This window comes from Crocodylus porosus, unplaced genomic scaffold, assembly GCF_001723895.1.
Source record: "Crocodylus porosus isolate Cpor-Errol unplaced genomic scaffold, CroPor_comp1, whole genome shotgun sequence".
NCBI lineage: Eukaryota > Metazoa > Chordata > Crocodylia > Crocodylidae > Crocodylus > Crocodylus porosus.
Window position 1 is genome coordinate 61,477,912 of NW_017728906.1, and position 24,095 is coordinate 61,502,006.

Consider the following 24,095-nt stretch of genomic DNA (forward strand, 5'->3'; position numbering starts at 1 on the left):
GTGCGTTATCCATCCATTTAAAAGCTTGCTTCACGGTTCCCAACTGAAATATCATCATCATTGTTCTCCATAAAATACAAGGAAGCTAACTAATAGGTAGAATTTTTTTTAAACTAGTCTATTGATCTTCATTTAAGGTCAAACCAAACTGAAGTTAAAATACGACGGGTCTCAGTTACAAAGGGTCATTTATCTCTACTGAAAAAGCAAGAAATTTGGGAGATGTCCAGGTCAAGCAACAGTGAAAGTACTAAAATCATCTTTTAGTTAGGTTCCAGTTCTACCACTTTTTTTTAATATGAATGGCCAATGCAGGTATAGAGCCTAATTGAAATCACTATGGCTGAAGGACTGGAGTTATGCAATCTAGCTACTAATGAAAAAAAAGCTCACTGCTCAAAGTAAGTGAAGGCAAGTACTTTGGGTTAGGGTCAGGGTCAGCTTCAGGTTCCCATTTGGGCTTGACCTAAAAGCACCCAAACCAATGATTTGCATGCTAAAATAGCAGTGATGACAACTAACTTAATCAATGCAAACTAAGAACACAAGTTTTCTTTTTTGCAGCATGGACATGTAGACTTCAAATGGCAAGAATGTCATTTGTTTATCTGAGGTAGGGCTGTTCAAGCTGGACCCCACTGCTGTGTGTCAGAGGAATGGCCGCATGTGGCCTATGCAGCAAGGGGTGGGGGCTACATGCCCCACATGCAGCCCACACAGCAGAGGGTAGCCTGAGTGGCTATATACTGCTGACACTGCTGGCAGGGGAGGGAAGAGTGGGGGAAACAGGGGCAGAGAAATAGATCCTGGAAGCCAGCCCCTGTTGAGTATGGCTTGTGTGGTATGTGGCCTGAGGCCCACACATGAACACTACAAGCAGCCCCTTGCTACACTGAAGTTGTACAGCCCTGATCTAATTTAAAGTGTTGTAGTATTAAATAAATTGAAACCACAAGAAAAGGTTTGACGCACTGAAATTTGACAGACACTTGAGACACAGATATGCAGGCACATTCATTTGTTTCAAGCCTGTGGAAACTTGGAAAATATAGAAGTGAAGAATGAAATGTAAGCAGAAATAATACATGCACATGTCATGCTTGCTTTTACAAAAGTATCAGCAGTCTGAGCTCACCAAATATTAACACTAAAGTAAGGTATAGAGTAGTCATCCCTTTCAGTCTTGCAATATCGAAAGACAAGGACAACAGTTACAGTGAAAATTTATTAAAGTAGTTTGTAGAATGCTTGTGTGTAAAATGGCAAGAATGGCTATTAAGATAAAGAATACATGGAATATATTTTTTAAATTTCTTGTTAAAGAAGTCTCAAGTGCAGTTATTGCATCAAGAGACCAGAATCAACACACAGACTTGGTAGCCTTTGGAACAGTCAGAACAGCAGATGGACAGAATTAAGAGGGCCTTGGAACAATTGTTTGCATGTGTAAAGTTTGATACCATTAGTGATTTAGGTCCCAATCCAACAAATTGCTGCAAATAAATGGATACCTGCACACATTGGTGATGTGTCTGGGAAGGCGCATCTCCCCAGATTTCTACACTGACAGTAGGGCCTGGGGTCCTCCAGGACTGCAGCCCAGCCAGAGCCAGGACCCAACAGCAATAAGGGCAGTGGTGTAATTTCTGCACTGACCATGGGGGTGCAGCCCAGTCAGAGCCAGCACCCAGCATCAGCAGTGCAAAGTTATCCCCCATCAACACTTAAGTCTTGTCAGTGCCTGCACACAAAACCCTGAAGTAGTTTGCACAGTATGTGTCCCAGTCAATTGTAGCATATTATGCATCAAGAAAAGACATCTTGTCTCAACAACATAAATACTTACTATTTCCTGACATTAATACCCAGTTCTTGAAATTACTGAGATAATGGGAAGCCAAAGCAACAGCTCAGTGTTTTTGGATGCAATTATGATTGAGTTTTCCAAGGAGACTATTTCTTGAAGACAATGACTTTGGGTCCATTTAATTAAGGACAAGCCTTTTCATTCAGAAGCTCATCGGACTTAAGTAAAATGATTCCCATTCCATAAGATCTATCTGAAAATCCTCCAAGATCCATAGACTTGTCATCAGAGGAAAAGGGAGGAACAGTGAGGACGCAAAGCCCCTGACCTCCCGTATGGAGGAAGAAGGGGCAATTCTCATGTAAACAGAAGGGTAGAGAGAGTTACTGCCAAACCCTCTGCCATAAAAGGATCCTGGATGCCCTGTTACAGGGGAAAACAGAGAACAGGTACACAGGCAGTACCTGGTAAGTGAAGAGACTGGTGTAGAAATTTACTAACAAAATCATAAATAATAGTGTAGCAGGCTCAGTGCTTCAAGGACAGGCTGATAAGACACAGACCTCCTCGCCTTGAAGTCTGAAGCAGAGATGCCCCCCCCCCCATTAGTTAACACCCAGCCAAAAGCAGTTTTGAAACAATTAAGAGTTTTCCCACACTGACCTAACATCTTGTTTTCCTTCACAGTGGAAAATTCCCACCTGCGCACACATCTTGTCTGTAAACTATAAATCGTCTCTAAGTTTTATTCGGGGCCTCTGAGTTTGCTCAGGGTGCCCAGCATGCTGAATAAATTTTGAGACAAACAGCAAGTCTGTGTCTTTGGGAACAGCTCCGCAAGGGGTCATGAACTCCTCAACACCGAAGACTCTGAGTTTAGGGAAAGAAAAGGGGAATAGTGTTTGTGAAGAAACTCTGGTGAGGAAAGTGTGGGGAGAGGAAACAGGTAGTTTCTAAAACAGATGAGGAAAGGAGTGAATGAAACCCATGAATCTTGTGGGAAGTAACTGAGGGCTGCAAGGAGACTGGCATATGCAAGGCACACAACCTAGGGAAGCTGCAGGGTGCATAACTTGTATAGGAGGTTATGGGTGTGTTATAATTTTTACTTTATTCAGAATAAGCTTTTTGATGGTTCTAATAAAATTCTATCTTCATGCTAAAGGAAATTTCCACATTGTAAAGTCTTTGTTCCAATTTGTTTTCCAGCATTTCAAAATTTCACACTCAAGTAAAATTCTTGTTTTCAAGACATTTTAGTTGTCAGTAACAGTTTACTTATAAAAGAGTAAATCTATTGCTAATGAGTACTTGTGAGTAACTGAGACATGGGCAGTATTGCCTAGTGGACACAGGTGCAGCCCAGATTAGTTTCCCCAGGAGCCGGAGGTCGTCTAGAGGGGTCTGGCATTAGAACTGCATTTGGAAACTGTAGCTGATGTCAAAACAAGCCAGAAGCAGAAGATGATGCCAAAGACAAGGTAAGCCAAGTATTAACTGAGATCAGAAGCCAACAGCAAGAGCTGAGGTCAAATCAGAATCACAAGTAAGGAACTAGAATCGGGGAATACCAAGGGACTTACTAGAGTTCAAGCCAGGAATTAAAACCAGAAGACAGAAGCACACAGAGCGTCAGGAGCAAGAACTTTTGCCTTAGCCCAGACAAGGTTGCACTTGTTCCAGGGATGACTTACCCTGCTCTCTTGATTCGGACTGGGTCCAGGGTTCTGGCCTAGCCTCTTTACAGTACTGCCCCTACTCTCCTATACTCCTTACTTGTTACTAAGAAGATCGGGGGGGGGGGGGAGGGGAGTGTTTGTTTTGTTTCATTTTGGTATGTAAAAATCATTTCCAAGCAAAGATGAGATGGCACACTTAACTTTTTTTTTTAAAGTATTAAGTTCTGAAGCATGAAACCCCATCTACACATAACAAGTAACCAGGTCCAGGGAGGTGATGCTTCCCCTCTGTGTGGCCCTGGTCAGGCCACAGTTGGAGTACTGCGTCCAGTTTTGGGCACCACACTTCAAGAGGGACGCAGAGAATCTTGAGAGGGTTCAGAGTAGGGCCACTCATGTGGTCAGAGGCCTGCAGGGAAGGCCCTACAAGGAGAGACTTAGGGACCTAGATCTCATCAGCCTTTGCAAAAGAAGGCTGAGAGGTGATCTTGTGGCTGCCTATAAATTCATCAGGGGAGGGCAGAGGGAATAGGAGATGCTTTATTGAGTAGGGCACCCCCTGGAGTAACTAGGAACAATGGCCACAAATTGACAAGAGAGGAGATTTAGGTTGGATATTAGAGAGAACTTCACAGTAAGGGTTTCCAGAATCTGGAATGGGCTTCCAAGGGAGGTGGTGCTCTCCCCTACCTTGGGGGCCTTCAAAAGGAGACTGGACAAGCATCTAGCTGGGGTCATCTGACCCCAGCGCTCTTTCCTGCTCAGGGCAGGGAGTCAGACTCAATGACTTACTGAGGTCCCTTCCAATCCTAACATCTATGAGGAAGATATCCTAGCACCACATACCTTTTTGTGGTTTTAAAGACGTGTTGAAAAGTAGTAGGGATAGAAATTAAAATGTTTCTGCCAGTTACCCTATTCTAATCTCTACATCTAGTTGCAACACCCCTCTTAAGTAATTTGTAATTCTGGAAAACACACTTAAAGCCTTGAGAGGTGCTTCCATGCCACCAAAATATAACATACATACCAGAAAAGAGGACTGTGACTTTTTCAGCATGGTAAAAGGGAAGATGGTTCCAGAAGGAATTTGATTCAAGTTTGGATGATGGAAGATGCATTAATTTTTAATCAATCACTCTGTACATGCCTTTTAAAACATCCTATTTCAGTGTTCTCTGGCACTGTTCTGTTCCAAAATTGAACTGTAAACCAGTTTCAAGCAAGAGCTGTAATTCCTAGATGTAACAGCTTTTAATTTATCTGTATTACTCTTAAACATTCTCCAGATACTTGCCTCTGCAAAAACATTAAATTACTTTGTAATTAGGTGATCATTTATTCTCACAAACTGCAATATGATTTCACACATGCAAGAGGACAAAAATAGGGGGTAAACAACTAGATCCACCACATTTTTGATCTCCTGAATCCTACACTATTTTAATGTTGTCTTAATTTAGTTTTTCATATGGCTTTTGCCAATAGAAGAAACAGAAAGAACAGCTAGCATCTGATGATGCAAGGTCGGGCCCACAAAATCTCATAATATATACTTCTCTCTCTGTGACAGGTTCCACCTTCAAAGGTGGCTGTAGTACCCCCTAGCAGCCTCACCTGTCCCATTTTCTCCACTATGGTCTCCCAAGGTAGCACCCTGCTCTTTTGCATGCCATACCTTCATGGTTAAGTGATTATGCAATTGGGGAGACGATCATCAGAAACAAGCTGAGAGTTTTAGGTGAATCTCTTGGCCCTGTATCATCAGGCTTGGCTCTATAACTCAAGTTCCTCCTTTTCCTTTCAGTACTAGAGAAACTAACTCATTTAACTCTGGGCCTCAGGCCTTATCTCCCTCCTTTGCACCATCTCTTGCTCAGGGGCACTGACTAACTTTTATTCAGTGATCTAGCCCAGGCCTTAGGCCTGCTAACTAGAACCCCCAGTACTTCACTAACAGCTACCCTGGCTTTACAGACCTACCAACCTCCACAAGCCATATCTGTCAGGGACACCCACCTAGGATATCCTTTCATGGCTTACAACCACCCTTCAACCTATCCCAGGCCTCAGAAATGCTTAACAAACTCACAAGCAATGGAACCCTGCAAACTCTTAATCCTCTATTAGAGTTGCTACTCCCTCCAACTCTCCCAGGTGCCTGAACTTGCCTTTAGGCTCACCCTCCAACAGCCCAGAGTGCCAGGCACTCTTCTCCCTGCTAGGGTTCTGGCTCACCAGCTGGGTTTATATTCCCCTGAGCTCCACTTCTTCTGCTCACATGCTCCTCTGATCTGTCAGAGGTGCTTAACAAGTAGCTCCTCCCATGTGCTGCAGTTTGAGCAACTGAGCTGCAGTCATTGCCTTCTAAACCCACCTGGAGCTCCGCCCAATTTTTGCCACTGGCCCTGCACTAGCTTTCAAGCAGTAACTCACAGCCCCTACCTTTAGCTTTTCCTGACTGCTTACTCTTCTGCAGCTATCCCTACCTCAGCTTCCTACACTAAATCACGGCCCTATAATAAGAAACCTACTAAATTCACCACGGCTGTGCAGTGGCTCCTTTTATGTTGCAGGTTTCCCCATGTGCCCCCCACCCTACACCATTCACTCCTGATCACTGGGGAGCTGAAAACCTTGGTTTTAAATATAGTGCTGTTTTTGCCTCCCAGCTGGTCAGCAAGGGGGGGGGGGAGGGGTCAGGGCCCCTGGGCCAATTAGCGGCAAGCAGCAAAAACTGGTTTTAGCCTCCCAATCAGGAATGAGTGGCAAGTAACAGGGTCTCTCCACCAATCAACTGGGGGGGGGGGTGCACAATTAGAGGAGCTGCTACATACCCCACTCCCAGTGTGAATTTGCTGTTTTCTCTCTGTAAGTACTAATGCTACACAGTGTACTTTAGTTAGTCTATAAGGTACCTTCTTCTTCACTTCAGACTAACACAACTAACTATGTCTGAAGAAGATAACCCCAGTAAGCAGTTTGTCAGAGGAGAGATCCTCTTCCCAGGATAGGCAAGGAATTTCAAGTATAAGGAAGCAGATAATAGATGTGGAGAAGGTTGGTGAAATCAGTGAGCTTCACTAAGGAGGGTCCCAATGCCAAACAAATGTCTCAGCACCATAGCTGGGATCTAAGAAAAGCAGGAAAGTGTGCTGGGCAAGTCTGGAGTCAGGCAGAAGGCACCTTGTAGATTAACCCAGGGGTGCTCAACCCTCAGTCTGTGGAGCCATGTCACCTGGCTTTTGGGTCTCCCTCCCAGCCAAAATTTTGGTGGCACTTACCATTGCCACTGTTGCCAAATTTCTAGCTCCAACACAGCTGGATCAGGCCCTGGGGAAGGCAGCTGCCATGTACCAAGACTGGGCCCTAGGCAGGACATTGTTGCATGCTAGGATTGGGCCCCAGGCAGGTGGTTGCCATGCCCTGGGATGGCATCCTGGCCACACTCACCTTGCGTGCCAGATCAGGCCCATGGACCAAACTGGCACCTGGCGTGCATGCCATCCCTCCCACCCCCAGCCAGGCAGTGACACATGAACCCTGCCCACTAGCTGGGGCTACTCAATGCCCCATGCTCAGGCACTGACTTGGGAGCACAGCCCTGCTGCCCTGGATCGAATCAGGACCAGACTGGGCATAACTTGGAAAGGGTGAAAAAGTTGGGCACCACTGGAGTAAGTGGATCTAACTAACTTAATCATTAACCCTACTAACTAACGTCACACTCACTAGAGCAGGCTGTGATTTAACTAAAAATCTGACTCAAAAGAAAGAAAGAACAGTGGATGTACAAGCAGGAGAGAGCCCTAGGCACATAGGCAGAGTCCCATACCCAGGTGCCCCATGTCTGAGGGCAGGCCGCAGTACATACATACTGGGGGTTTCTGCCACCTCAGCCCCAGGGCCAAGCCTACAGCTAGGTGCCAGCACCATGGTGGGATGTGGCACAGGTGGGGGGGCCCTGCAGCATTGCCAGGTCTTAAATATGAAATCATATTGGAAGCTCAAAATTACTGTATTTGCTGAAAAACTATCTTACACTGAAAAAATATGCAAAACAGCATGCAAATAAGCCTTCTTATTGTTAATTTTATATTGCTCACTGTAGCCTTCAGTGAGTGAGAGAGAACTGGGTTATCAAAGTTGAAGGTTTGTTTTTTTTTTATTTCTAAGCAAGCAATTGTAAGAAAGGCTGACAGCGGATCAAGAAATCAGTTTCTCAGCCTCTTGTCTACTCAAATCAGGTAAAGTCTTATAGTTGCCTGGCAGAAAAAATACCATGATCACTGCAGTGATCGTGTAGTCCCCTAGTCACACCTGGGGAAAACTACTCTGCTGGCATAGCATAGTACCCACATAGGTAATGCATAGTGAACTTTGGCTTTATACCCACTTTATGGAAGACTTTTTGCTAGCTTGCTCCTGCGGTCTTATGGCTTGGGGTAAGCAAAACACATGGGCATCTGAACCCCAAGCCTCTGGGTTTTGGCCTGGAAGTAGGATGCTCACCAAAGATTTTGGGAACATACGAAGCCCGAGATAGGGATGGAGGATGTTTGCCAGTAGTAGGACCACTTATGGCTCTGGACCAACTCTCAGATGTGGAAGTTGTTTTGGCTAATTTGGCTTGGAATGCAGAAAATTTAAATTAAAAAAAAAAAAATCCAAAAGTCAGCTAAGACTCCCTAACAATGACTTGGGCTTTGCATGTGCCACATCAATGACCTGCCTCAAAAAATAATCTTACATTTTGTCAGGTTTCCAGGTCGTAGCCATACTGGTTTAGACACTGCGGGAAGCACAACTCATGGTAGAGGTGGTATCTTTTATTAGACCGACTAGATTTTTGCAAAAAGAAACTAAAAACAAAGCACAAAAAAAAAACAAAACTTGCAATTAAAGACATTTCTTTGCAAAAATCTAGTCGGTCTGATAAAAGATATCACCTCTACCACGACTTGATTCCTACATTTCGAACACTTTTTTTCCTATTACTGATCGTACAAGGGTTGAAAGCATCGTACACACACGATCCTTAAAATAGCCCTGGTGACCCAGCCTCAGGGTAGGGGAGAAGAGGTTCACAGTACTCCCTTTGCCCCGGGGAGAGTCCGACCCGGCCCCCCAGCCCCGGGAAGAACCCTTCCCGCTGCGCATCCGCACTTGCCCCTGCCGGGCCCCGCCCCTTCCCAGCAGGACGCAGTGAAGGCCGCCGGCCGGCAGGGGCCGCGCGAGCGTCAGGCGGGGTCCAACCAAGGCAGCGCGAGGCTGGAACGCGCGTGAGCCACCTGCAGCCTCCTTGTTCCGCCGCCGCGTACCGACGTCCCGGCCCCCTGCCTATCCTCGACCGACCTGTGAGCTAGCCGCCGCCGCCGCCCCCCGGCCCCAAGCCCGCCTTTCCCCGTCCGTGCCGACCCGCGGCCGCCGCCGCCATGCCCAAGAATAAAGGTGAGGCCTTCCCACCCCTCCCCCGCCTTGCGTGTATGGCGGGGTCCTGCCTCACGGCCTGGGCCGCGAGGAAGGTGAGACGCTCCCCGGGACTGAGGGCGCCTGCGCCGCCCGGGTTGTTGCTCTTCCCGTTCCGGCCTTGTGGGTGCCCCCCCACTCGCGCACGCACATACGTGTTGGCGGAGGGGACCAGGCCCGTCCGTGCTCCCGCGCCGCGCTCCTGTCCCCGGGCCGTTGGCCGCTTCTAACGGCAGCTTCCAACGCGGGGGGAAGGGGCAACGCCTACACCCACGGTCTGGGCCCCTCACGGTCTGGGTCCCTGTGACGTCACGGCCCCGGCGGTTGCGGCCGTTGGTTTGAGGAGTGCGGTCTGGGCGTTGCGGGGGGGGGGGGTGACTAGGGATGAGGAGAATGCCTGGCTGGGCTGTGTTGGAGGAGCCTAGGCCAAGCAGCAGGCCCCAGAAGGACCATAGCAGCATGACCCTTTGCAGATGTTACAGCTAGCCTGGTGGGCCACGTAAGGGAAACTATTCATCTGCCTGCCTTGTCTAAACACAGCTAAACAAAGCACGAGGCCACAGAGGGGACATGATAAGGGAGAAGCACACATTAAATATAATCCACACACGCCATGTCCTGGCCGTTTTGGTTCCATCCATCGCTGCTTACTGCTGTTTTAAGATCTTTATTTTAAAATAACAGTAGTAGCAGTCGTTGGAACCAAGAGGATTAGGTGTTATTTTGTTATAATTTATTTTTAAGGTGTTTCAGTCATTTGTAAAAAGCATGGCCCTGTCAAAGACCAAGGATTTAAATACCAGCTGTTTGACACCTTCCAAGTCCACAAGAGCTGGGTTCAGTCCAGTTCCCAAAGTGTTAGTGCAAGAAAAACATTTAAATTAAACCAATCGGAGGTCATTTATTAAAATATTAGAATCGGCTGTTTCTAAATATTGGGCTTAGGCTGGAAGGGAATTTGGAGAGCTGAGATTATTCAAGAAGACTTGCTGCCAACCTGCATGTCCCCTTCCTCTCACCTTTCATGTCTCCCCGGCCAGTGTAGGTGAGAGTCTATGTTGTACTGTCACAAGTAGCCAAATAGACTGTGGGATAAATGTTTGTTTTTAAGTGCAAGCAAATAAAATGTTGAGCTGTAGACCTGATTCAGCCTCTCTTGTCAGTAGCCTACCCACAGGATAATGGGGACAGTGACTAGGGATTGCCACTCAGTTATTCCCCTGTGTCTTTCTGAGGTCCATGAGTGGGGCTTGTATTTGTGTGACTGAATCTTCAGTCTCTTCCCCCTGCCCACCGTGGGATTATTCTTTCATATGTCCCAGCCCTGCCACTTCCGGAGACTAGCAACCAGTAATGGAGCAGGGATGTGTTGCAGTCACTGGACACAATATTTTTGGTCTCTTTTCCACACACACCCCCTTTTTTTGGTGGCTTTCAGAGCTACTCAAAGTGCAAAGGGAACATGCATCTTCCTCATAAAGGGGATGAGAAGGATGCAACTTACCTTTAGCTCCCTGCACTTTTACCTTGAGGCAGTGTCTTTGACTTTGTCATGACTTGAGTTGTCCTGGTTTGATTTTTTTTAAACAAGCAGGATCTATCTGGGGCCGGGTTAAAAGTATTCCTGAAGTTGCAGGAGCAAAATGAGAAAACATCCCTAGTTTTACACAGATCGAAGGTGTTTCCATTTTGCTTTTCTGAGACACTCATTTAAATGGGCTGCTGAACCATGTTTATTGATGTCTTTTCCTTCTGTTTAGGCAAAGGAGGTAAAAACAGACGACGAGGTAAGAACGAGAATGAATCAGAAAAAAGAGAATTGGTGTTCAAGGAAGATGGACAAGGTGAGATTCTGCTCATCATAACTGTTTTCAGTCACAGGCTATAGGTGTCGTATGCTGAAAGTTCCTATGAGTGGTAAATTGGGTGTTTCCACAGTTCATTTGGATGAGTCGGAGAACCACAACACTATTTTGAGCACGCAGGAAATGAATGTTCCAGTTTTTAAGCTAGGTGTAAATGTCAGTAGTGGTGTGCTGGTGGAAGCAATATCCAGCCACCTTGGGCCAGAGGTACCATGCTGGTAAAGAGTCTTTGGAACTCTTAGGTAAGGAGGGGAGGAACATAATTAGGTTTTGAAGTAACAAGTAGTACATTGGAGCACTTTATATATAGTAATCTGATATGTTTGTCTGTTTGACTCGAAAAGGGTAAGTATTTTGCAGTCTTGTTTGACTTGAATTGCTTGGGTAAATCAGGAGCTACATCAAATGTAATGCTGGGGCCACTTACTAGACAGGGGGAGACAGCTGTGAAAGCTGAGAGAAATGGATGTAAAAATTATTTTCATAATCCAAGAGTTGCTCAAAAGTACTGATGCTCTGCTGTACTGGAGAAAGGGATAACATGACTGCAGAGCCCAGTCAAAGGGTGGGCAGAGGGGCATGCTTAGATTTATCAGTTGAAAACTGGTGTGTGCAAACTGTTCACTGGGGTCCAGCATCAACACATTAAGTACAGAAATATCCCTGAAGATAGGATTTGGCCTATGTGAAAAGATTATAAGGAGATGATGCTGTGCAGGTGGTACTTTCTGTCCCCTGATAATCTGCTTGACTTTTACCAACTCAGGTAGAAATGATAGTGGTGAATCAGTCTTTGCAGATTGTCCCCACAGGATGTTGTGACAATAATATATGCCTCCGTATAATTAAAATAACTTGAGGGAAAATGAAGCATAAATGTAATAGGAAGTAAGCATTACGGGAAAAATGCTATGAAGATGCCCTCTGACAGCTTGGATTATGGCTGTTCAGGGCTCATATTAAATCTTGACATTTTATATTTCCACAAAATTGAAAAAGTGAAAACAAAATAATCCTTTATAGTTGCTTTATTTGGAGGCCATCTATACTATGGAAATCGCTTAACAATATAATGAAATAATTTCGTAAAAACAGGCAACATTTTACCTTGTAGTAATAATTTGAAGATTTTGGGTGATCTCTTACAGAGTATGCTCAGGTGATCAAGATGTTGGGAAATGGAAGATTGGAGGCATTGTGTTTTGATGGTGTAAAGAGGTTATGTCATATCAGAGGAAAGCTGAGAAAAAAGGTAAGTCCATATCACTTAACTAGAAAATAAAGTGAGTGTCCATTGTGCTTGGTATGTAATCATAAGAAAATCTGTGTGGCTACAGCTACAACTGCACTTCAAAATGAAAAAATACAGTTAAGTAAAAAAAAATATTCCTTCAGTTAGGTTTTTTACAGTTTAGTTTATTAGACTTTTTTGTGTCCTGGACAAGAGATCCATGTAGTAAGTATGTTTTAAAACATACTTGTAGCTGTATAATTTTCAGGTTCTTTAATGCTGCATCAGTTTCAAGGGAAGTGTTTTTGCTTTTTAAAAACTTTACATTTTATTTTGTATAAATATCTCTAAGATGGTACTACCACTATAGTGAAGGTTGAGCCTTGTGTTTACTCTACATTAGAAGCATTTTTTCTGCTTGCACCCCACTCAGCCTTTCTGAAGTGGCATAATACTCTGCATTATTTCCCCCGCCCCCCCCTGCCCCCACAAGTGGAGTTGGACTTCAGCTGGCTGCCAGAGTCCACTCAATCTTGTGTTGTCCCAGAGCACATGTCACATTGTAGCAGTACAGCTGCTGATTTGAGCCAGCTTGGACTGGCAGAAGCATGCAGATATGCATATTATCTTGCTTAGCAGTTGTGGCTGCTCTCAGCACAGATAACTTTGCTTCACGTTTAAGTGCACTAAAATCTGCATGCTTACAAAGGTTATCTTGCAAATAGCTGTACTCCTTGGGAACAAGGTAGGCAGCCCCCAAACCATCCAGCTTCAGCAGCACTCCAAATTAAGTCATTTAAACAAAGGGTTCCTAAAGTACTATCCTTGATATTGACATGGAAATTGTCTGCATCTGGGCTCATATCTTGGCTTTGATCAGTTCAATTTTTTTGGTTTGGTTAAGACTGGTCAATCATGCAGCTTAATGTTTTACAGTAAAGTAAAAGTTAAGTCTCTTATGGCTCAAGCAAATTTGAGCAATAAGGAAACCCCATTTCCACTTGTTGTGAGGACCATTTGTTGTAAAATGAATTATTTATAGTTCAGCTATTCTGACCAAGAAGCTACCTACATCTCATGAAGCTGTCATTGAATCCAAGCAGTTCAGATACACTCTGAAATTGTGTGCTGCTGTTAAGAACTTCCTGGGGATGTGTTGGGCTCATGAATTTCTGCCTGCTTACATTCTGCAAGAGCTCCTTTTGGAAGCTTTGTCCTGGGAACTAAAATTCTGGTTTAAGACTACTTCAACATGCTCTAAATTCTAACACAGATTTTACTTTATAAGTATTATTGAGGGTGATAGATTTTGTACAAAAGGAAAAATTGTGTGATGTGCTCCCCACTTTCCAGAGCAATGAAACTAGATGTGATCAATGGAAATGAGGCAACCACCACTTGCAATGTCATCATTATCAACAGGGTTGCTAAATATTAAAACAGGCTCCATAATAAAGAAACCTGTTTCAAGGAGTGGCTGCTGCCGCTTCAGTTCTACCTTGCTATCCACAGACAGTGAGAACTTAGGATTCTTTCCAGGCTTTAAAGTTCCTGTTTGACAGCCAGGCTTGCAAAGCCACATTACAGAGGCAGGAGATGAATTTATATTTTATTGGCAAGGGGTGTGATCCATAGGTCATATTGTATATTTCAGTTTACTAACACTTGCACAAAATTCAGTTCCTTGACTTCTAGCATGTGTTCTATTTTGGAAAAATTCATTTAAGCCAGGAGAGAGACTCAGCCTACCACATGGGTTCAAGTCAGTGTCTCTACCAGGTGCCTCTGTTGTTGATCTCTACCCTGTCTTCAAGTGACCCACTGTTCGCTTCTCTTCCTGTTATGGTACCAACATCCAGTCTGGACGATGCATTACAGGGTGACAGTAGATATTAGGATTCCAATAAATATAATTCCTGAGCAGTTATGCAGTGTAAGTGTATTCGCACAAATTAATGCATTTTAATTTGAATAGCAGTAGTACAGGGGCCTTGAGTTAACAGTTCCCTCACCTTAATAAGGCACTTTTTTTTTTCCGGGGGGGGTTGCTGACCTCCAAAATATCTAAGGCTACTGGAATAATGGAGAGGTGAATAATTGAACTTTTTTTTTTAATTTAACATTCTCCAAATGGAAAACACAAATTTATGTGGCTTTCAGAGCACAAAATAGTATCTTTAAAGCACAAAATCACTCTTTTGAATGCTTTTTCTTGAATGTATTCTCAAAATATCAGTATTGATAGGAATTACAAAAAAAAATAAACATGTCAAGTCCTTATTGGTTTCAGAGCTGTTAATGTATATTTTACTAATTAACATGAAGGCCTACCAGAAACAATTCAGTTCAGATTCCCAGCTCCCTCTTCCCTTAAGTAGTCCATCCATTTTTCTTTTTTTTCTTTTTCTCACTTGAACCTTTGTGGAATTTAAACAATAGAATGGTTGCTTGATGTTTAGATTTCTTCACCAAACTTTAACATTTTAGTAGCCACCCATCAGGTGAGATTCCTTTTAAGTGCTTTTATTCATACTTTTTATATAGCTCTGTGATATGTTGGATTAACTTACTTTGACCAGCAGTGGGGGTCTTATGTTAATATTGAAACTAGCTGTCTAAATGTGAATACTCTTATGTTTATGCTGGTATTCTACATTAGACATGGGAATACTGTGAAACTACTACTGTTAAACTACTCATTCTCAGAAAGATGTGAATGTATAGAATGGTTCAACATTATTTTTCCTGTTTTTGGATTTCAGGTTTGGATAAATACGTCTGACATCATATTGGTTGGCTTGAGAGACTACCAGGTAAAAATGCTATACGTTTACCACTGAACTGTTACAATTAATAGTGCACAGCATTCATTAAATATTAGTAAAGGTCTGTTAAAGAGCACTGAGTGGATTTCCATTTAATTGTACCAGAGTATACGTAAGTGTACCTCACACAACATTTAATATATTTATTATGTCTTGTGTGGCACATAAATTCCATCAAAGATAGGTTATGACTTCTTCAGTCCTCTGATCCTCTCTTCCTTACATATGTGGCAGAGAATACTCAGTGGCATTGAGATGATTCCTTTTTCAGCTTGCTGCTTTGTGTATAGCTTCTGTGCCTTTCAATGGAAAATTGTCCATTTTAAGAAGACACCTTCTCAGAGCTGCTACTGGATCAGCAATTACATGTATTCTTTGCATTGCACATGTTTGAATTCCTATTGTAACAATTTCAGTCTTGTAAAAAAATAGATTTTCAGACTTACATGTTTACTATGACATTCTCAGTGAATTGCATTACTATACAACTATTGGGTGCTTTGGGCAACTGTACAATTCATTTTTAATGCCAGAAAGCTGTGCCTTTTTGACAAAAGACGAGACTCTGTCATTGTGGATGTTGTATCTAGAGGGAGAAAAGAAGGATGAGCAATTTAGAATGCTTAATCTTTGAATTTTTTTTTAGAGATGGCCTGTGCAATAGGAACATGCCAGGATCTGATCTACTCAGTCTGATTTAGGTTGAATATGTTTAGACACATTAGTCTTCATTTCATTAATAAAAATGAAATTGCTTTCAGAAAGCATAAGTCTCTACTGTCCAAATAAGAGAGACTTGCTAGCCTGTGAACTTATAGGAGGCAGAAACCTTTCTACAATGCTGACTAATACATTTAAGCAACCTCTTACTTAGGATAACAAGGCTGATGTCATTCTAAAATATAATGCAGATGAAGCCAGAAGTCTGAAGGCATATGGAGAACTTCCAGAGCATGGTAAGAATCTTTCAAGATCACACTGAAAGACATGGGGAGTGAATGTACCCAAAAGCTCTATGACCTCTTTTTAAATGTACACATCAACTCTCTCTTCCTAATTGTTACTTTAATGTCCGCTGTTTAGCTAAAATCAATGAAACGGACACATTTGGTCCTGGTGATGATGATGAAATCCAGTTTGATGATATTGGAGATGATGATGAAGATATTGATGATGTAAGTAAAACATTGTAATGTTAAGCATGACGCACCCATCCCTGATGATATTCTCTACTTTAATACTTAATCTGGGTAGCGTGATATGGTAAAACTTTGAAAGCTTTTAACCAAGGTAGATAATGCTTCTTAAAAGCAGCCCAGCCTTTGATTAAAATAGGATTCACTCACTCTTTGGTCAGTTCCATGAAAAAAGTGCGTTAACGAAGACCTTCTGGTCTGTGGCCATGTAACAGTTTTATCTTAAGCATTTGTGCGGTTATTCCATACAGATTAATGTACTTTTAATTTTTAAGCTCTAAGTAGAAAATATAACTTGCATATTTTCTATCGCTTAAATTCTCAACAGTCAGACGTATTATGCCTTTGTATTTTTAGGTATTTAAAATATGAAGGTGCACTGTTTGCAAAATTAGTCCTATATAAGCTAAACTGTTGAGCTGTTCTACCTTCCTTGCAAACCTCTACATGGCATCTTAAATTTGGAGGATGTCAAATGTAATTCTGACTTTTGCTACAGACCTTGAAAAAGAACTTTCAACCTATCAGAGATTGGGGTTTAACATTTTAATAGGAAGAAACAAATTAAGTGTTAAATATGATTGCTACAGTGTAGTTAAACTTCAGCAATTAATTTTATTCCAGTAATGTTAACTGGTGACCTGGATTTATTCAAGTCACCTTAGAAATATGCAAATAAAAATATCTGAATTTCCAAGTGCATACATGCTAGAAAACAGCGTGCTGCATTTTATAAACTAATGGAACTGTGGTAGTTGAAACTATTAATAGTACAACTAATACTGCTAAGCATTAATAATTCATTGTATCAGAAGCGAGGAAAGTGCTGCCTCAGTCATCAAGAGTGGCAAGAAAACAGGGTTCCGTAGCAAGGCATCAGAGCAGAATTAAACCATACAAAGCAACATTGGTGAAACATTTTTACTTAATTCAGCAAGTCTGTAATAGGATTTAAATAGGCTCAAGTCCACAATTAATGTGAGAAAGGTAGTGATTTCCACTCTGGAACATGCTTATAAAGAACAATTAAAGTAATTCCCTTTGTCAGTAACAGCTCAAACTGCTTATAGTCTGAATTATAACTTCCCCTTAAATCCTGATTTTTCTTCTTTTACTTTTTTGTTTGGTTAGTTGGTTTTTGGTTTTTGTTTCCCAGTCCTCAGGAAATTCATAGTCCTTGTTTGGTTGTTTTCTAATGATGATTTATTGAAACCCTTGCTTATTAATTTCTGTGCAGGGATGTGGAACCTGATGATCAAGAGGGTGGTAGGGGGCAGTTGCTTATGTGCTAACAGCAGCAAGAGAAACTGAAGATTAAAAAATAAAATCCCTTGTGGAATGGGTTTATTGTGGATTTTCTTTTTAAGCTAAGAAGTCGTTAAAATGCATTTCAAGACAAACTTGTTTGCTTGTTTCATAAAGTCAAAACTATATTTCTCAACATGTGGTGTTTCTCTGTTTTTCCTTTTTCAGATCTAAATTGGGCTAAGAGGCTTACATTCCAACTTTTTTCCTCCAAGGATTGTTCTGCATTGATATTTTGATTTTTGGGTGAAGTCCCTTTCTTTTAAGACGACTGAAACGTATCAATAATGGGTGTAGTTTGTTACATCAAATGGATTTATTTTCAATGTTTGTTTTAAAGTATTTATATTTCTTTAGAAATGGATAATGCTGGATTATCATAAAGGTTAAATAAAATGCCACAACTGCAAGCTCTTTGGGGAAAAAAAGAGCTTGTTCCTCTGGGTGTAAGAAAGACACAGTTACATCTGCTGTTGTAAAGGTCTCGCTTCTGCTTTCATCACTACATTTCCAGTTAAACCTGAATTTTGAAATAAAAATTGTTTACCCTGTAATTATTATGGATTTTGATTAAATACCCAGCTCAGATTAGTGTCTAGGCATATTATGCAGTATCTGTCCATATATACCCCTTGCCTTGAAGCTAACTTGAAAAGACTTTGATAATATAAAAGAAAGGCAGAAATCTGCATTTAAATTTATAATGTATGGATCTGCTTTTCATGTTTTACTAGCATGCTGCTATTTTTATACTGATTTTTTGATAATTCAGCACTCATTATTTCAAAGATGTAAATTTGCCACAAGGTGGGGACGAGTAAATGTAAAAAGCAAGCAGCATCTCAGATTTGCAGTTGTTTAAAACTGTCACATTTTAATCACTCTTCTGTATTTGTAAGTACAGTAGTTACACTGTAGTTGCAGAAGCTAAACACTGGGTGACATTTGATTTAGCAGTGATGCATTGATACAAAATATTAACAGTTTAACAGCTAATGGAGGGGGTTTTTGTATTGAAACATACATAAAATACTTTTTCCCTGACCCAAATAAATGCTACACATTCTTGGTTTGTTAAACATTATATATATAATATTTTTACATTATGAAAAGGTTATGTTAAAAGTAAAGTTTTATTTTGATCTTAAGTTCCATACATTGTAAGGTATCACATTAAAGTGTGTAACCATTGAATAACTGAATATAAGTTGAAAAATTAAAATCTTTTTATCCAGAATTAACTGATGAGACAAACTAGTGGAAAGCTTATCTCCAGCTTCTGAATGGAGGATTTACAGCTAAGAAGTTGAATAAAGACTAACATCATCATGCAAATATTTTCATGTAGTAGCTTTAGCTTTGTGTCTTTTTTTAATTATGTATTTTGAATTTGACATTTCTGAAGACAAGATAACATGGAGAATTTAACTCTTTATTTTGTGCCATATAAAATTTGATTCTTGACACTTGTATTCATTATACAGTCTATTAGGTATGATGTAAAGTGACTATCCCAATAGAGAAAACAAGCTTAAAAAATGAAGAGTTGGTCTCGTTGTTTTAAACAGTCATTTTGGAAGTGGTTGAATATTCAGACCAAACTTTCCTGGAGCAGGGGTTGGCAAGCTATAGCAGATAGGCCAGATCCTGCCCGCAGAGCCATTTGATCTGGCCTGCAGATTTGGGGCTTCAGTTGTGTTTCTTGGCAAGGGGCTTATTTGCTGGATTGTGCGACCATTAAAATGTTGGTATCAATGTTAGAGATGGATTAAATCCCCCTTTTGTGCATTTAACTGAAGAGGCCAAGCATATTTTCAAATGTGTACATTTTGCACAAGTGTGTCGTGATATTGTCATTGTTGGAGGTTAGACTACTTCATCGTGCAGGTAGGAAGTCTGACCTGTCAGTCATAAGCAGTAGAATGCTCTTCTGATATTTCTTCCAATCTTACTTGTCCTTACAACAGTGGTGCCACTACTGTTTGCATTTTTTTTCCTCCTAAAAGCTCTGCTGCTTTAGTTAAGCATATTAGCTATCTTCCACTAAATAAAATAAAAGCTTTTCTTCATGAGGATGAACAGAGAAGTTTGCACAGCATGGGTAATCCTTCTCAGGCCCATTCTTACTTCACAGCATACAATATGGCAAGCAAATGCAGAAAAAAACTTGGTTAGTTTCTGTCTCTGCTAGCTTATGTTGCCGGTTGTCCTTGAGCTTGGAGATAAGACCAAGTCTCACATGATTATAACTCAAAAATAGAATTTATCAGATCCCTCGTGTGTTTTACTATGCTGAAGGCTTGACAGTCCACCTTTTGCACAATGTTGTCACTCAGTCTTCCAGCCCTGGAGGTCAAATGAGTGCGATCTGCAGAGCAGATCCCATGTACAGGGTATAATCCAGCATGCTGTATCCAGATGTGCATAGCAGCCCCATCTCTCATGCAACCTAGCCCTGGGTTTGGCTGCATGCTGGCCTGATCCTGCATTCCAGATCCAGTTGTGGAGTGACTCTACACACCGGTCATCAGTGTATTCTGGCCATGTTATCCAGTCCAGGAGACTCCCCACAGGTCTGGAAATCTGGCAGCAGCAGAGCAATTAATGCTGCCACCATTCCCCCACTGCCAAGTTTCTGGACCCAGAGTTGGATGACATGGCTCCTCAGGCAAGAGGTTGACCACCACTGACTTGGCATAGAGTCTTCTAATAGTGAAGATAAATTTGTATTTCTTGAAATAATGTTGCCTTATGAATATATTGCCATTGCGCATTCCCATGTAAAACTGCCTTCATGAGACTCAGTGATGCCTGCTTTCCATTTCTGAATAAACATGCAAATTCAAATCCAAGACAATCTAGCATCAGTCAATAGTTAGAAGAACCAAAAATAGGTATGCAAAGGTGTTTCTTTTTCTTTGCTTCCTATACTGTTCACATCAAGTGTTGCTTTATCGATGGTGCGAGAAGTACATTCACCAGTTTGGTAGGTCAAAGACGAGACATTTTGGAGATCAGGACACTGCACCCAAGTTACACAAATTTTCTTACTCCTGTCATACAATTAATGATAGCCGATGCAATATTTTACGTGAGCAAGTAGATTCCAGAACAACCCAGTTATGCAGGGAAGCCATTGTCCTGTAGAGTTGGCATGTATGCAAACAGATTTCAGTAATTCATCTAGCAGGTTTTCGTAACACATTGACAAACCACTTGGTCATTTCCCTGGGAGCCATTAATGGTCTCTGAAGGACTTTCATCAGGTCAGTGTTTGAGCAGTGTGGTATTTCCTATACAGATCTGTTTACAACCAGAAAGCCACACCAATAACTATAACAAGAAAACAAAATCTTCAACTCTAGGATAGAAATAAAACCTCAGTTCAAAAGTGGATGCCCTTCTGATTCTCTACAACAACAATGTGCTGGCTTATCTCTGTTGGGTAAAAGTGTGGGGGGGGAAATCATGCTCTTTCTGCAATGTAGCTAGGCCAACACAGCCCTTGGCTAGACACTGGCATACCAGTTAAAAAAACTCCACCAGTATATAGGGCATCTCCACTAGGGGTCTCCAGTAATGTAGCTATGCGGCATAGCTGCTGTTTGCAAAGCTCTGCAACGTTGCTGCAGCCTTGCATTCCAAACTTGAGAAGCCTATCCACATGTCTTCTCATATCTCTCTTTCCTGGACTTGATCAGTCAGGACAATAGGAGAATTCTTTAACTTGACTCTGTGCCTTTTCATTTTATACCATGGGAACTGTCTGACCGATTTGGAAAAGCCTTCCTCTCCTAATGTGCAAAAATTTTAATTTAAAAAAGGAATATTAGAGCTGCATACACTACTGACCAGAAATGCTTTCCATTTTTGTCATCTCAGCAATAACCAGTATGCCTCAAATCCATAAAGACCTCAAGACCCATTTAGTCTATTTTGCTTGCATTTGGCATCCATTTTTTCTCTACCAATTCTAGCCCATGCAGTTTTACATTACCCATGAACTACCAGGTTTCTCAAGGGGCTTTGGTAGGTATTTCGTCCTACCTGAGAATCATTGTCATCATGGAATCAACATTTTTTCAGTATATAGGCTGACAATTTGATTTCCTACTTACGTCTTCTATCAGTGTAGATAACATTTGCTGTGACAATTCTTTCAGTGCACAAAGTCAGTAGACTTCGAGATCATGTGGAAGGCTACAATATTACAACTGTTTGTTAGGATAACTTTATGTTTAAATTAAGCAAAAAACCCTCCAAAGCTACATACATTCAAAGCTGGGAGCAAGATTTATGTACAGAGCTCTCAGAAGTGGAGATCAAAACAAACACTTACATTCTGCCTCCTCTTCTTTGGCAGTAAGAAAGTCTGGTGAAATTACTGCACTGGACTTACCTCATTCTATCTAAACATCATACCCAGAGCATATTCTGAGTTATGCTGGGAGGAGTGCAAAAAGATACCTTCATACATATTCCATTGAACTGCCCCTTTATGTAGAGTATTTGAATATTAGAGCTGTGTGAAGCTTCCGTAGCTGATTCAATTTGGAGGAGATTCAGCCCAATTCAGCGGCCAAATCTCTGAATCCGAATCGAATCAGGGGGAGGGGGGGCATTAAAACGTCTGAATTGAATTGGAAGCCTCCAAAGCAATTCAGGAGCATAACCACCTTCCCTTGTGAGGTCTGCTCCCCTACTGGGATCTCTGGCACACCAGCTGGAGGGGCTCCAGGCCGCAGTCCAGAGACTGCGCCATCAGGGATGGTAAGCAGGAGATAGACTCCTACTACCAGGCCCTTCACCTCCTGGAGGCAGAAGGTGGACCAAGGTCGTCTTCCAAGACAAGGGAGGACTCAGAGACATCCCATGCTGTCCAGCCAAGGGGTTGGACCAAGGTGGTCGAGGGCCCCAAGGCCTGCTGCACCAAGGTCCCTGCCCCGTTGGAGCTTTGCAACAGGTACAAACCTCTTGCAGCCCCAGCAGAGCCTGCTGAGTTGCCGGCTCCCGCAGGTAACACAGGCTGTAGCTACAGCCCCCGCTCTCCCCAAGACAAAATGCAAAGTGTTTGTTATGGGAGACTCCATCCTGAGGGGGACTGAGGGGGCAATCTGCCACCCCAACCCCTTAGCCCAGGAAGTCTGTCGTGGGCCTGGGAGGTAGATGGGGCCCTTGGCAGGGACGGAGGGACCCCAATCCAGTCAGCTGCAGGGCAGCTGAGTCAGAACCAAGGAGGGAAGCACCCCCCCAGCTCCTACTCTGCCCATCCCCCAGGGAGCCACGCAACTGGAGCCTAATGAACAGGCCGCGCAAACAGGCATGCTTGTCCTGCCGTACCCTTCGGGGTCTATGGCCCCGCCCTCTGGCTCCTCGGATACCTTTTCCCAGACGGAGCCCATGGTTCTGGGCTCCACCCAGACAGAGCCTCTGAGCTTTTTCAGGCTCTGGTGTCCAGGAGTAGGATACCATCTCCCAGATCTTGGTGGTCCTCAAGCTGCTCCTCAAGGCTACGAGGAGCCTCAGCGCTGGCATTGCCCTCCTTAGCCAGGTGATCCCTGTAGTGAAGGAGTTTGAGAATAAAATGGAGAAGTTTCAGGTGATTGATGTTCCTTGCTGAGGCAAGCCGCTTTCCAAGGGTGCAGGCACTGGTGAAACAGCTGAAGGAAGGCATCAAAAAATGGTTGGATCCATTGGGGTCCAGTACGGTTCATGTGATGGTGAGCAGGTGCGACCCGAGGATGAATTGAAGGTTTTGCAGCAGCAAAACCCTCGATCACTGGATGGAGGTGCTGGTGAACAGAGTCAGAGAGGCAGAAGGGCAGAGGTGGGGGGACAGGGAAGAGGGGGGGTCCACTTTCCCATGCCAGCACTCCAATCACAAGCCAATCTTCTCCACCACACCTGCTGCCATTATAGGCCAAGGGCATGGCTGCAATGTTGGGGTCCAGAGGCACCAGACCCCACCATCAGGCAGAGGCCTCGGTGGCTGCCTATCTTACCAATGACATGAAGCTGCTGGACTGTGACCCCTTGGCCTATTGGGCAACCCAGAACCAGGTGGGGCAGGATCTGGCCCAGGAACACCTGTCCTGTCCACCGACCAGTGTTTCAAGCAAGAGAGTGTTCAGCATTGCTGAGGATGTTGTGACACCCCACCACATCTCCTTGGATTTTTGTTTGGTGGAGCAGCTGGTGTTCCTGAAGATGAATGTCTCGTGTCTCCCAAAGCTGGGGGGACACAGCGACTGCCCACAGGTGGCGGCAGTGGTGGCGTGGTGGCAGTGAGCAGGGACCGCCAGCAGGCAGCCATGGTGATGGCGGAGAGGGAAGCCCAAGCAAGGACTACCCACAGGTGGCCACAGTGAGGGGGGTGGCGAGTGCTGAGTGGCCAGCAGTGGTGGCAGCCAATCTCAGGGGGTGCATGTGCACCCATATGCACCCCCTACCCATTGCCAATGTTCCTGAAGGTGAACCTCCTGCTGTTGGGGTTCCCCAAGCTCCATGAGCAGATGGAGTGAGTGCCACCCTCCTCACACCACACCTATTTGCATTTTTTTATTTGCTTTCAGAACCTTGCTTTCAGAACTTTCTCAGAAACACCTGCACTGCTCTGCCTGAAACCTGGCAAGTCTCATGCCCCTAGAAGGGGCTACCATTCCTGCTGTTTTCATCCCTCTCTGCCTTAACACACAGGCAGGGTGTCGGCACCAGTTCT

At 43.2% G+C, this 24,095-nt stretch overlaps 1 protein-coding gene across 1 annotated transcript; it reads left to right on the forward strand.

Annotated features, from left to right (window-relative positions):
• The first annotated feature begins 8,720 nt into the window (after positions 1 to 8,720).
• On the forward strand, positions 8,721 to 18,841 carry EIF1AX (eukaryotic translation initiation factor 1A, X-linked). The gene is made up of 7 exons (XM_019529192.1): positions 8,721 to 8,937; positions 10,716 to 10,799; positions 11,969 to 12,072; positions 14,814 to 14,864; positions 15,751 to 15,832; positions 15,960 to 16,051; positions 17,546 to 18,841. The coding sequence occupies exons 1-7, from the start codon at positions 8,922 to 8,924 to the stop codon at positions 17,549 to 17,551; spliced, it is 435 nt and encodes a 144-aa protein (XP_019384737.1). The 5' UTR covers positions 8,721 to 8,921; the 3' UTR covers positions 17,552 to 18,841.
• The last annotated feature ends 5,254 nt before the right edge of the window (positions 18,842 to 24,095 follow it).

What these genes read in the sequence shown, in the direction of transcription:
- EIF1AX (XM_019529192.1), top strand. An exon ending in GAGGAAAGCTGAGAAAAAAG is followed by an intron (nt 12,073 to 14,813) that starts GTAAGTCCATAT and finishes TTTGGATTTCAG; the next exon opens with GTTTGGATAAATACGTCTGA. An exon ending in TTGGCTTGAGAGACTACCAG is followed by an intron (nt 14,865 to 15,750) that starts GTAAAAATGCTA and finishes CCTCTTACTTAG; the next exon opens with GATAACAAGGCTGATGTCAT.